The sequence below is a fragment of the Mizuhopecten yessoensis genome, unplaced genomic scaffold (assembly GCF_002113885.1).
Source record: "Mizuhopecten yessoensis strain PY_sf001 unplaced genomic scaffold, ASM211388v2 scaffold1217, whole genome shotgun sequence".
NCBI classification, from domain to species: domain Eukaryota; kingdom Metazoa; phylum Mollusca; class Bivalvia; order Pectinida; family Pectinidae; genus Mizuhopecten; species Mizuhopecten yessoensis.
The window spans coordinates 102,457-118,179 of NW_018403936.1; the positions used below are offsets into that span (position 1 = coordinate 102,457).

At 37.5% G+C, this 15,723-nt stretch overlaps 1 protein-coding gene across 1 annotated transcript in view; it reads left to right on the forward strand.

The window, feature by feature from the left end:
• The first annotated feature begins 15,188 nt into the window (after positions 1 to 15,188).
• The window catches only part of LOC110458347 (uncharacterized protein DDB_G0290685-like), a 3,116-nt gene continuing 2,581 nt past the window's right edge, over positions 15,189 to 15,723 (forward strand). Inside the window, exon 1 of the mRNA XM_021510008.1 lies at positions 15,189 to 15,256. Coding sequence (XP_021365683.1) covers positions 15,189 to 15,256 — 68 coding nt within the window. The remainder of the gene's footprint in view (positions 15,257 to 15,723) is intronic.

Below are 15,723 nucleotides of genomic sequence, written 5' to 3' on the forward strand. Positions count from 1 at the left end.
ACTAAAATACCATCGGCGATAATGTTTGCCAACAAAATCAAGTCTCCGAAAGTGTATGTTTTGAGGAAAGTGCGTATCGTTTCAAGCAGGTGTAGAAACACAAATGTTGATCCGGTATTTTTTAAAATGTATAAAATGCATTTATAACATTATGTTATTTCCAAGAGGTATGCTGATAAATCAGCAAATAGGCTAAACCAGCAATACACTGTGGTATTCAAACAAGTAGGAGAGGCTGCTATTTTATTAGTGTTTAATTCTATAAGCAGAGGAATCTGTATTTAACGGAAGAGACGGATGATAGTCAGGGAACTAAAGTCGTAACCTCTGTAAAAGAATATGGTGCATTACAGTATCATTATACTCTTTGTATATTTCTTACACCTTTGTCCTAAACCAATGTTGATCTTTTCACACAAAGATCCACCCCTGACATTCATATTGTCTGTAGCGATGAAACACACGTCATATCGACTGATAAACAATAGTCATCAATGCATTGTATTATTTCAAATAGAACGTTCGACATCTTTGTCTATTTTTGTATTAATGACTCAGATACGATGTGAATTCATTTTATCCTGATTGAGCGATACGGTATACGGGATAATTTCATACTGAAGAATGTTACACTACTGCTTACCTCGTGCCAAAGCGTGTTTTATACTGTGGTAATCTCGTCTGCAAACAATGAAACAGACGGATTAAACATTTATTTACGCCGATACATCCTGGTCGTGTTGTATACTGTCGGGTGACCACAGATTGCATATGACGTAGACACTAATGCCTATAACAGTCAGACCGAACGAGTAACGGCCCTGAAGTACCCTATGTGGACCGCTGTGGCCCTGCCCACACTATATATGGCCGGCACACAATAAAGTGAAAATATCTTTTCCCAGAATAGATTACGCTATTACAGTATTGAGACCCAGTGAATGAATTCTTGGAACAAATTTATCACCAGCTTCTTCAATTAGTTTCCATCGACAAATATTCTCCTAAAGTCATGAGTCTGCCGTACTACAAAGGGCGATCGAGGAGTGGATCAGAGGCATGAACAATTCGTCATCAATCGAACAACTATAATTACCTGTAAGGATAGGGAATAGGTTGACTATAAACGCCAGACCAGGCGGACGGAATCTTTTTAGTGTTATGTTACATCCACTATTGTAACTCCGAGTACACTAATGGATACAAGTGGGTGGGGCTACAGAAGTTGGTGATGTAATGCTAGCTATCTTCAATGTGTCCAGCTGGCATCCCTATTAACAGGATTCCCGTTAAGGATCGTAAATCTCGATACATACAGGGCTACTTTTTCTCTGGTGTACCTCACTCAAATTATATAAGAACTCTTTATCAAAAATCGTACAAAATCTTGTGAACATGCACAGTACAAATAAATAGAACTGGTTAGATATTACTTAATATAGGTTTTATTGATAACTGTGGTATTGAGAGAGCCTCCATTGACAATTAAAATACAATTTAAGGATAAAGAAATAAAAAGTGAAGAAAATAAGTCCCAACTTGGTGCTGAAGAATGTTAAATTCTTAAATATTTATCAAAGAATATTTTAATCGCATACAAATAACTTAGTTATAGTCATAACGCGTTCAACTTCAACGTATAACGATATTTTGTGGTATAATTTTGTGTGACTGGAAATATGGCGCTTCAGTATACACGATAGAAATAACTCGTCTCGAAAATGCCGACAACCGTGACCTTATGGATTTCGGGGTGAGAGAAGCAGCTTTTGTTGGCGAGACTTACTAACATAACCGAATGGACGCCTACCATTACCAGGAACTTATCAGCCGTGTATCAAGCTATTAGGCTGTGATCAGCGGCCTGTTAGCGACACGTACGGCGGTATCAGAGCAGACCAGTCCGTACATCCGATTGGTTAGAGACCGTACTCTGTAAATATGTCAATTTGTTCGTTTTCTTATCATGAAACGTGGACACACCTAAACGAATAATTGATGATAATGAAATGATGTGATTTGGACATTGTGTTGTTAATGTTTGGAATTGCATCATGAAATCCGTCGCTAAAAATGAGTTTTATTATCAACGATAACTGTTTCTTTCTCACTATGAAAGGAAACCTATCAAGCAAACGTTGTGCACAGCTGCCCCGTCCTGCTTTATTCCCAGGCTAAACACACCGGTTTAACACCCGCTATCAAACTGACTTTGTGGTTGATATTCTCATGTAACAATGGTTTAAACCTATAATCAAGTGAACAACCTGGTTAATAAATAAATGTAGTATTCCTGTGAAATAAACACAGAACAATCTCACTCGAGGGTTATATAATTGAAGTTTAGCACGAGGCTTTACAAAGTGTTAAGTCTACAACACAGGAGTTAATCATTTGGTCTCCCATACTTCTCTACCGTAAATATATATCGGGGATAAGGTTAGGACTCCATCTTTATTAAACAACTACCAAACAGGGACAGCTAACCACACGTGGGAAGATTTCGACTTTCGATCGCAAACTTTCCTTTTCTTGATATTAACATCCCTGCTGCCCTACCTACGGTGTTTCCATGTCGTAGATAATTCGGTTATTAAATAGCTTCCTCCGAATATCATGACTTCCTTGAAGGATGTCGCGTGCTGACAGACACATTTACAGTACAGAGTTTCCGTGATAGATGTCGCGTGCTGACGGACACATTTACAATACAGAGTTTCCGTGATAGATGTCGCGTGCTGACGGACACATTTACAATACAGAGCTTCCGTGATAGATGTCGCGTGCTGACGAACACATTTACAATACAGAGTTGCCGTGATAGACGTCGCGTGCTGACGGACACATTTACAGTACAGAGTTTCCGTGATAGATGTCGCGTGCTGACGGACACATTTACAGTACAGAGTTTCCGTGATAGATGTCGCGTGCTGACGGACACATTTACAATACAGAGTTTCCGTGATAGATGTCGCGTGCTGACGGACACATTTACAATACAGAGTTTCCAAAGGTGCATGTTGATTAAGACTATACACACGTTCCATGGCCGCCATGACCTCTCCGGAAAACAGGCCACCTGTTTGTGTGATAGGAAGGTTTTTAGTTATTATGCTCTTTGGTGTGACGTGTAGTTGTGTTGTCTAGGTGAGGACGTGGCATTACTTTAACTTTAACTAGATAGTCATGGCGATTGTCGTCGATGAAGAAGAGGCTTAATCTGCCGGAACATATACCTGGTCATACTTCCGCTGTACATTTCAATATTGCTTAATGTTAACAATGCAATGAGCCAAAAACACCAACAATGCAGTATATATACATTTGGGCAGCAGGGTAAGAGAGAACAATTCTTGATTCCCTTAGAGTGAGATGGGGTACCTCAACCATCGGGGAAAGATTATTATATTGCAAAACATTTGAAAAGCTTTTGTTGACAAATTTTAATCTTCCCTTGGGATTGTAATCCTCTTATCTGAACCCAAAGGGGGTGAACGATTCTATTGATCTTTTCTCTAGCAAACACTGGGAATGCACGTGTGAAGCATGGGCGACATTTTCAGTCACTTATAACGGTTTCACACCTGAACTCGAGATTACGTTTTAGTTCAAGTACGGAAACTTGCCCAATGGTCGGTATTTTCAAGAAACATAAACTGTTCCAATACCCGGAATGAAGCTTGCTTTGTGGTCGGTATTTTCGAGTAACATATGATGATCCAATAAATTCAATCAGGTTTGCTTGAATATTCATAGGAATATCCCAAGTGGACATGGGAACTTGACTAATCGCCGCGTAGGTGTTCATTTAACGTGTCAGTTTGTAAAGGTCATGCATAGCAACAGCTTTGATATCTTACGGCCTTTCAGACTGTTTTGCACATATCTCTACGCTCCATTGAACTCACTTAGCCAACAGCCCTGATTGTAAATCTCACATAAACGGTATTTAGCATACACATGCATGACCTTTCACAGTTGAGAAACGATAATGAGGCACTTGGTATTCTAAAACATATTTATGTGAAAGAGTAGAATTGATTCGTTTTATTTTTCAAAAGGCACATAAAATAGGACGAGAAGGCTAGTGAATAAACATAGTTAACAGAGACACAGTGTCACAACTATGTGACGTAACAGCCGACAAGAGTCCTTCGAAGCTTTCAGGATGTGTGTAAAGAAAACACGTAGGCCTTTACGAGTTTGTGTATATCGATACAGGTATTGCAGCACGTGCAGAGCAACGTAACCTTTCACTACAACGCGATAATCAGCAAAGATTAGGCTTCCATAAACTTTACACGGATATATCTGAAAGGGGAGCCATACGAATTAAAAATATCAGGATAAGTTACATTGCAAATACCAAACATACGTTTATAATTGTTAGAAAAGTATTTTGTATTTTGTTTTGAGGATATTAATTATATAGCAAATGTAACAAACTAAACAGAAAATCAAACCTACATTTTGATTAGAAATATTGATTTTCATTTCATAATTTGAGTTAATTCATCGTAACTGGGAGAAGTGTCCTAATGGAATCTTTGGAACCCTGATATGTCAGACCCCTGAAACCATTACAGTATAAAGGTTATGCCGATTCCCGCTACATCCAGACAAAGCAGGTGCTAAAGACCAGGGACACCGACAGATTAGGCCCAGGATCTTGAAGTATCTAGACCCTTTTCCAAAGGATAATATTGAATAAAATGGTTTTTCCCGTCTTTGCGAAACATATTTCCTCCTCTTGGTTAATAAAGACGAACGAAGTGTTCAACATATTGACGTAGATATCGCTTTGGTTCTGTATATTATGACAGAAATAAACTGTAAATGGAACGTAACCTTTCGAGAGTCGATTGACATTTCATTAATTAAAAAACATGATTTCTCGGTGCGACTGCCTAGTCCTAATTAGGGGTTCACATTCACAATACCTGACATATTCGTATATAATATCGACGCTGATGCATCTGAAATTAAATCACAAAAGGTCAGAAGGGATAAAATTAATTCCACGCCAAATTGAATAAACATTGAACCTTTCGTTTTATATTCATGACGTACGAAAAACTCGATACCTAAAACGACTTTTATCACTAAATAAAGCCGATAACGTGATATATCTGATACTAGTGTAAGTTATAAAATATCAATATGTATTAACAATCAACTAAGCATAATCCTATCTCACTGGGAAGTATGCAGGTTCTTTGTGTATTTTAAATGTCAATTATTTGCATTATGCTCATTGACGTGCTATTGTGTTTGGTACTCACTACCCCAAAATAATAAAAATATAATGTTATTGTCCTAACTAAAAGAACATGCGTTTTAGCTCATATAATCGGGCTGCAGATTCAGATGTAGCCCATAGGCAATATATAGGCATATAAACAGCACCTGGAGACATCAAACCAAACTAATTACATATATATTGCCTATGAGCTACATCTGAAGCAGTTTCATGCTTAAACAATTAGTTTGGTTTTGGTGTCTCCACAGTCCGATTCGATTTCACTTCATTTGTTTGGTAGTACTGTCTCCCCAGTTCCTGTTGTTATGCTTTGTTAGGTATTGATGTCTCCACACTTACTTTTCTATTTGTTTGGTAGTACTGTCTCCCCAGTTCCTGTTGTTATGCTTTGTTAGGTATAGATGTCTCCACACTTACTTTTCTATTTGTTTGGTAGCACTGGCTCATTTACCAAGGTTCTTGCTTTGTGTTTCTAGTGTTGGTGTCTACACAGTTTAAACATCATTGTTATCGTACATGTTGTGTCTCCTAAGGTCTGATAGACGTGTCCTACCTGTGTTATCTCCTCAGATCTGTTTGACGTTTCCTACCTGTGTTGTCTCCTCAGATCTGTTTGACGTTTCCTACCTGTGTTGTCTCCTCAGATCTGTTTGACGTTTCCTACCTGTGTTGTCTCCTCAGATCTGTTTGACGTTTCCTACCTGTGTTGTCTCCTCAGATCTGTTTGACGTTTCCTACCTGTGTTGTCTCCTCAGATCTGTTTGACGTTTCCTACCTGTGTTGTCTCCTCAGATCTGTTTGACGTTTCCTACCTGTGTTGTCTCCTCAGATCTGTTTGACGTTTCCTACCTGTGTTGTCTCCTCAGATCTGTTTGACGTTTCCTACCTGTGTTGTCTCCTCAGATCTGTTTGACGTTTCCTACCTGTGTTGTCTCCTCAGATCTGTTTGACGTTTCCTACCTGTGTTGTCTCCTCAGATCTGTTTGACGTTTCCTACCTGTGTTGTCTCCTCAGATCTGTTTGACGTTTCCTACCTGTGTTGTCTCCTCAGATCTGTTTGACGTTTCCTACCTGTGTTGTCTCCTCAGATCTGTTTGACGTTTCCTACCTGTGTTGTCTCCTCAGATCTGTTTGACGTTTCCTACCTGTGTTGTCTCCTCAGATCTGTTTGACGTTTCCTACCTGTGTTGTCTCCTCAGATCTGTTTGACGTTTCCTACCTGTGTTGTCTCCTCAGATCTGTTTGACGTTTCCTACCTGTGTTGTCTCCTCAGATCTGTTTGACGTTTCCTACCTGTGTTGTCTCCTCAGATCTGTTTGACGTTTCCTACCTGTGTTATCTCCTCAGATCTGTTTGACGTTTCCTACCTGTGTTGTCTCCTCAGTTCCGTTTGATGTTTCCGTACTTGTGTTGTCTCCTCAGATCTGTTTGAAGTTTCTGTACCTGCGTTGTCTCCTCAGTTCTGTTTGACGTTTCCTACCTGTGTTGCCTCCTCTGTTCTGTTTAAAGTTTCTGTACCTGTGTTGCCTCCTCTGTTCTGTTTAAAGTTTCTGTACCTGTGTTGCCTCCTCTGTTCTGTTTAAAGTTTCTGTACCTGTGTTGTCTCCTCAGATCCGTTTGACGTTTCCTACCTGTGTTATCTCCTCAAATCTGTTTGACGTTTCCTACCTGTGTTGTCTCCTCAGTTCCGTTTGATGTTTCCGTACTTGTGTTGTCTCCTCAGATCTGTTTGAAGTTTCTGTACTTGTTTCGTCCACTCAAATCCATTTGATGTTTCCGTACCTCTCTTGTCTCATCAGTTCCGTTTGATGTTTCCGTATCTCTCTTGTCTCCTCATTTCCGTTTGATGTTTCCGTATCTCCGTTGCCTCCTCTGTTCTGTTTAAGGTTTCTGTACCAGTGTTGTCTCCTCAGTTCCGTTGTATGTTTCCGTACCTGTGTTGTCTCCCTCCTCAGATCCGTTTGACGTTTCCTACCTGTGTTGTCTACTCAGATCTGTTTGACGTGTCATACCTGTGTTGTCTCCTCAGATCTGTTTGAAGTTTCTGTACCTGTGTTGTCTCCTCAGTTCTGTTTGACGTTTCCTACCTGTGTTGTCTCCTCAGATCCGTTTGATGTTTCCGTACCTGTGTTGTCTCCCTCCTCAGATCCGTTTGACGTTTCCTACCTGTGTTGTCTCCTCAGTTCTGTTTTACGTTTCCTACCTGTGTTGTCTCCTCAGATCTGTTTGACGTTTCCTACCAGTGTTGTCTCCTCAGATCTGTTTGACGTGTCATTCCTGTGTTGTCTCCTCAGATCTGTTTGACTTGTCATACCTGTGTTGTCTCCTCAGATCTGTTTGATGTTTCCGTACCTGTGTTGTCTCCTCGGATCTGTTTGATGTTTCCGTACCTGTGTTGTCTCCCTCCTCAGATCTGTTTGACGTTTCCTCCCTGTGTTGTCTCCTCAGTTCTGTTTGACGTTTCCTACCTGTGTTGTCTACTCAGATCTGTTTGACGTGTCATACCTGTGTTGTCTCCTCAGATCTGTTTGATGTTTCCGTACCTGTGTTGTCTCCCTCCTCAGATCTGTTTGACGTTTCCTCCCTGTGTTGTCTCCTCAGTTCTGTTTGACGTTTCCTACCTGTGTTGTCTCCTCAGATCCGTTTGATGTTTCCGTACCTGTGTTGTCTCCTCAGATCTGTTTAAGGTTTTTGTACCTGTGTTGTCTCCTCAGATCCGTTGGATATTTCCGTGCCTGTGTTCATGCTTTGTTAATTTACCTTTGCGTAGTCTGCTGTTTACTAAAGCAAAGCAAGCATGCACTCTCACATGGAAAGCCAGCGACTAACACATTTATTCTATGTAGTTCACTGATTACCTCTCGGCGACCATCCTACACATGGTCGCTAGTTTGGGTACTGTGCAACCCAAATGGAATTTTCTTGACTATGTATAAACAGTTCCCTTAACATTTGATACAAAGACGATATTGAGTTTACTTTTCAGGTAACAGTGGTTTCACGGACGACTATGTATAGACCGATCAGTCAGTACTTATTTAAAAGGCAATGCCGTGTTTATCGTTCAGTCAATAGACAATATTATATTCACCGTCAAGTTGCCGGTAGTAATTAAAACAATATCGTTTACTGTTCTATTTACAGTCAGCTATATTTACATGTACAAAACGAACACACCATGCGTGTTGTACCGAAGCTGCCGATACTTCCAATCGCAGGGGTGTCATTTATTGTCAGCATCACGTGTTTGGTTATATATGCCCCAGTGTGTTCTGATGGGTATGTGCGCTTATTGGATGAGTTGTTTCGGAAAATCCTAAATTAAATTAAATGTCATGCTAATTTAAGATTTAATAAATAAACTTATATTGATTGTAAAGTTACACCTTTCTTTCATTCGCATGTGGTCCTCCAAGAGACAGCAACCCACTTGATACACCTATGTCGTATTTGTCCAAATCAAGATCATCAGAAAGAAAATACAACAAAATTCCGATAGTAGAGTTGTAAGTGTTTAACTGTACGGTTTATAAAAAGACGAACCGTTCTCACTTTAATTATTTAGATAGAAAAATTAAAAAAATTAAAGACCCCAATGAGATCTTACTTTTGGTTAACTTAAACCTTGCCTATTTTAAATTTCTTCCTCAACACGCATCTTCCAAGTTCGAAATTCAGGAGGTTATAAATACGGTCGATGTAGCAATTAATTTATGGTTTTCTTGACATACTTATCATATAAAAATGTTAAAAACTATCAGTAATGATCAGTTCTTCCCCACTGGTATGCCATCACTCTGATGCAAAATCTTGTCACCGAGATAAACAATAATATTGTCCCCCAGGCGTTTATAACATACACGATCTTGTCAATAACATATTGATTAAAGCACACACGCAATGTACTGGTACAGGTCAAACACATATGTAAGTCATAACGTTCAACTTTATTAAGTTCAATTAAATAATCGAAAATGTCTGTCCTCAACACTTCATATTCCTGAGATCGCTTACTGTATCTGTTGTTCCACCCTGAACTACTCTTTCAGTCTGTTAATTGTAAAGATATAGTACTAAGGGGTTCCAGGTCAGTCTATTAATAAGTTCCGGTATATTATATGTCCAACATTATCCATGTGACTACACACAACGTTAGCATGGCGGTTTGTATAAGCTAAATATAATTTTCTGTCGACAATTACCTTTATTCATCATCAGCAATATCCGCGTGCATAAACAGTCAAGGGGAAAACTTACTTCTGTTTCACTGAACTCATAAGAAAAAAATATATAATCGAGAATATCTAACCGGAATAACTGGGGCGTTTATTTAGATACTGGGATAGAGATTAGAAAATCGATCTTCACAATCGTGAAGCACTATGAAGATAGGTATATATAAATATATGTTGTGGGTCAGAGAAGTAATATAGACGGTAAAAGCCCATATAACACTGAATCCTAATGGAGGTATGTCCGTAGGATACGAGTTACTTAAAATAGTATATGGGCAAAGAAGTAACTGTTGGAATTACTTCTTTGCCCTATATATATATGTTGTGTATACAATTAACGGCCACGATAAAGACTAGACAAAGGGCACCTAACGCAACGAATGGTTAGAACGAAAGCAGGGGCATGGTGTTATGAAACATGGAGAGATGAACAAATATACATGTTTGTCATGTTGAGTTGCAATCATTTGTTTAACCGTTACATGAATTAATCTGGATACATTTTCACGTGTTATGATGACCAGTTAATTACTAAAGTTTTACCGTGTTTTTGTTGGTTTAGTTTTAAGGTACTAGTAGGCTTATATACCAATAATGGTTAAGTTATTTCTCACAAAGGACATGTCATCAGGATGGCGTATTGATAGGAAAAGTTAAAATAAATTATATTTATTTTCTCAAACAAGTCAATGTTTTCAACTGAGCGTGATATCTTTATTAATTTCATATGAAACGGAATCAAATGGAAACGGATTCAAGATGTTTTTATGACTTAAAAAGCTACAATTGCTCTGCAAGTAACACTGTTACCTCTGATAATTGTTTCCAATGAAGTCATCGTGAACTATAATGACACTTCCGTTGTTCAGACTGTAACGTCATAGCTTAACTACCAGTGTCATCCCTTTATATCCTTATTTAATGTTGATATACTTCATCGATAAATGCACTTCTATACGTAATTGTGAAATAAAGCAGACGTACCTTTTTTTTTTAAAAATCACGAACTCCTTTGTGAGTGTTGTTTAAACATTGAAATGCTTTCAGGTGACATTCGTGACATTCATAGGTAATATAGATAGATTTGCCTTTGCCAAGAATTCTGATTTCCTATGAACGCAGAATTGAGAAAGTAAGAAAATTACTGCAAACGTCCATATTTTACCGGTAGTCTTATTTAGCGCTTTTCGCGCCTTAGATAAAACGCTAAATTATGGCTGATTGGAGTTACGGTATCTTGTATTACATATTTTGTGCGTGTGCCATTTCATAATGCGCTAATCTGTTAATATTTCAATAAAGTAGTGAAACTGGAGTGTGTTAAAATAAGAACGTTTGCAGAACCCGTATTTCGTTCAATTTCGTGTATGAATCGTGCTTGTTAATTGCATAACAACGCAATAGTCCCTCCTTTTCCGCTCACACAACTGTTTCGTGTTATGTGACGTTGACCTATTGTTGCCATTTTAACATGGATTCTCTGTAAATATCAACCATGTCAGATATAGGGTGTGGCACGCCTAGTCTCAGAAAATTTCAAACTTTGTCAGTTGTCACACTTTTATAAATAAATAAAAACAAAAAAAACCATATGGTTGCTATGGACCATGGTTGCCATGGCAACGGATAATTTTATTTTTCCCTCCAAAAAAGCTCCTTTCCACTATGAAAAGGGTGATCTTCAGGTATCTATATCCGTTAAAATGCCACTGTCTTGGTTTTAATGCCAATGCTACATATTAATATCATTCAAATTGCACACAAAGACTGAATTTAAAAATTATTAACAACAAATGTTATCCTTACCTGACCACTCGATACATGATAGGGTCCAACAGCTGTAAGAAAAACCTAATTTACCCCGTTTTTGAGGAAGTAAAGCAAACTTATGCATCCATATTGGAATAGGACATTATACTTTCCAATAAAGAGGCATATCCTAGTTTCAATATACGCATTAAAATTCTTGGGGGAATTGTTGCCAAGGGGGTGTAACCATGGAAACAAAAATTGCAAAAAATGTAATTGAAAGTTAAAACAAACTCTTTATTTCATCTTAATGTTCTTCTTATCTATTTTATATTGGAGAAAGACAAAATAACAAATAAAAGATATGTTGCTATGGAAACAGGTCTGTCAAAAATTGCTATTTCATGAAAAAATACGAATTGTACTTCTTTAAATTGAAAGGAAGAAAAACTACCAAAAAAATATATAGACAGAATGACTTTGGGCTGACTTGCATTCATGTTAAAATAAGAAACTTGTATTTAGGGGTTGGTAACCATGGTAACATTTTGATTATATCATACGATCTACACTAATTTCGAAGTACATGCTATTTGCATGGAAATAAATCTGAGTCTAATTTTGGCAATAAATATGTTTAAGCTAATAAATCTGAGAATCTATGAATAACATTTTTATCCTTTTTTTGTTTGTAAATGCAACAAATTTATCATCAATAGTGCTTTCCATGACAGTGGTCTGCATGCCGTAACTACGGGTCTTCTTACAAGGATGTAAGGTGTAGCCATATTGGATTCCAATATGTTATATTTTCCCAATGAATATATGAAATGAATAAAACTGCCTACCTAAAACTATTTTTACCTGATTTCATCCAAATTTGTAGCATAAACGAATCCCAAAACTGTCCGATGTAAACCTTTTGCACCGGAAGTGTTTCTGTAATCATGATGTGCTATGACCTTTATGTGTTAAAGGAGTCAACAACATTTCACAAAATTTAAGATTAGACAACTTTATCCAAATAAAAAACAAAACTAGATATTTTGTTTAGTATTGCATTAAATTGGAAATGCAAGGTAACTGTACTGTATTTTAAAGCTTTGCATGAATTTGTGACAGTAAAATGTACTTTACGTCCGGAAAGCGTAAAATACAATACAGTTACCTCCTGAATAAAAGAGAATATTTTAGGACTAAACCAGGGGACATAGAGTTGAAATGTTACAGAAATGCATAAAATGTGATTCTGAGGGATAGCAAAATGTTGACCAAGACAAAATTAAGTTTAATTTATAGTTTCATAATAAAATATTTACATAGACTCACCTAAGCCTGATGTGTAAACAAGTTTTCACTATTTTTCCATTTCTGATAGATTTGCATGTGGTAAAAAATGTTTAGTATATGCTTAGTATATTCATATATGCCCAAATTTATACTGTTAACCTGGATAGAAGAAACAATTGGTGTAAAGTATGAGAAAAAAGTATATAAAAGTTATTGAACTATTATTTGTCAATTTTAAAAAATCCCAAAAATCATCTTTTTCTAAAATTAAACCTCTGTTGTCATGGTAACCAAACAACGTACAGTGTGACATAAACATTTTTTTTTCATATCTTATATCAATGTTTGTTGTCGGAAAGTTTCAACAAAATTGGTGACCACCCGTGCCCAACTTGGGTTGATGGCTACAGAGAATGGGTATTAATGCGTTAGCCTCACCAGAAAATGATCAATCGCAATTATCTGTAGGATAAGAACAATGTCAGTATGCACCCTCATAATGAATTAAGAATGCTTTTTCAAGTTACATAATTCAATTGGTGCCAAAAAAATGTATTCAATTGATGCCGTTATAGTGTATTCAATTTCGTGACGTTAGACAGTTTTTATGTTATGATTCTATATTGTCATGTTCGAGATGTGCTCTTTTGATGTTATTTTTTTCTAATGTATAACAGAGTTATAATTTCAGATATAAACTAATTTAACAACTCTCAGGTACCTAGGTCGATTGCCACTGAGAAGGGAAGGGCTAACAACTGGTATAACCTGATACTAGCCGTGCCCACGGCTTCTATTTCGGAGATATAAAGAATCGAGAATGCAATTTAGAATTCCCAAAACACTATTGCTTAAAATGGCACCAGGATTGTTCTACGTCAGCCTCTACCATTAACGAATTAATGTTATTTCTTGACGCCTGTTTACACGCAAGTCTGAATAAAATAAGTTGCCGAATGCGAAAGGGTATCATTAGGCTCTGATATCTGTACAACCTCTCAAAGCAGATGGCAAAGACGGCCCTGCTATTTAACACACAAATATCACAGTTACATGTTGAAGAACGTCAAAACACTCTTGTATAAGCTTTGTACAAATAAGTCTTTGATAAATTTCCAGACAAATAAACGATATCTAATCTTCTAAAATTGATTATATATCACTAATTTAAAGAAAATATAAGATATGGTCACCCTGATTTAGAAACGAATCTGAAAACATATGATGACGATCCGCAAATATATAAAAATATAGACAATTCATCAAACGTCTACATCCTAAGTTAAAGTTACATCTCCACATCAATCATACTGATATTTGTTTGGATTGTCTGGTTTATTAGTCTGGTTATAACTTGGGGATTTATTACATTCTATAAACCATATATATGAGCAATTGTTCCTGCCATTTACTTAACCATTGATCAATGCATCATGTAACATTAAACTTTATCACGGGAACAGCATACTAAAATATAAAACAAGGACTGAAGGAGACATGTAAGTAGTATTCTTTTGATTTAGAAGAAGGATTATTATGACTGCAGGTAAGTTCGGCGAAAGTGACAAATATGAAATGTATTCGATATTCAGGGGCTTGATTGGAATATCGAGAATCCGTGGCACTGGAATGATGACGGGCAAACTTACAGGGCTTGGTGCAATGTACAAGAGGTGAAGACTATGGCCACATATCATGGTCAACATCATTATCTTATTGGGAAATACTCTATTTCATAACGTAGTATAAAAAGCGACTTTTCATTTATTGCATTCATTAGGAAGCCTTGTTGATTTGTTGTCACAACCTCTGTGTGGCTATAATCGAAATAAATGACTGATAATAAATTATTTTAATCCTGATATATAGTGTTTGATTATTACATTCATGATAATGACCTCCAACTCACGCTTTATATCGGGTGTGTTCATTTTAGCTGGTTAACGTCTGAAAATAAACAAAGATTAACTTCTACAACACAAAAATGAATACACAAACAGGTGTATACAAAATAAATAAGTAAGTCAATCAAAAATGAATACACATACAGGTGTATACAAAATATATAAGTTAGTCAATCAAAAAGGAATACACATACAGGTGTATACAAAATAAATAAGTTAGTCAATCAAAAATGAATTCACATACAGGTGTATACAAAATATATAAGTTAGTCAATCAAAAATGAATACACATACAGGTGTATACAAAATAAATAAGTTAGTCAATCAAAAATGAATACACATACAGGTGTATACAAAATAAATTAGTTAGTCAATCAAAAATGAATACACATACAGGTGTATACATAATAAATAAGTTAGTCAATCAACCGAATACTGAAGTGTCAAAGAGAGGTTACTTTGAACTAAAACTTAATAATAACCATTCCAATCCTAACTTTAAGCCTAAATTATTCAGGTTTGCTGAAGAGTCTGCGTTTCCTGCTTCACCGACGACACCTATTATGTAATTCCTGGTCAAACCAGGTAATGTCACGTTCCCATCGTGGGAATAGGGTTAGCTGGTTCGACAGGATTTAACGTCCTTTCAACAGCTTAGGCCAAACAAGGATTTGCGTCCATATGTGTGTATGCGTACAGGTATGTATGTATGCCGGCGACAGAGTGTATTGGTGTATTTGTGATAGCGCGATGCCGAGTAAGAGTGCTACCTCACTGAAAGACAATGCCGAAGGCACCCAATACAACATTCTGCTCGGGTACGCTATACTGAAAACGGGTGAACTAGTTGCTGGCATTACATTAAATACTAAACAGTAAGCAGAGAATAACAGCTACCATTTTTAAGGACTTTTGTATGTTCCGGCATCGGGACAAAACCTATTGCTCTCCTCACCTTGGTGAAAGTTCAACATTAAAGCCAAAAATGAGATATTGTCAATCAAGGCATAATGCAGTAAAAAGTAGAGAGAAATATATAGACCCGAACAGGGGTGGCGAGAACAGGGGTGAGGACAGGGTGGGCGAGAACAGGGGTGAGGACAGGGGTGGCAAGAACAGGGGTGAGGACAGGGGTGAGGACAGAGGTGGCGAGAACAGGGGTGAGGACAGGGGTGGCGAGAACAGGGGTGAGGACAGGGGTGGCGAGAACAGGGGTAGCGAGAACAGGGGTGAGGACAGAGGTGGCGAGAACAGGGGTGAGGACAGGGGTGGCGAGAACAGGGGT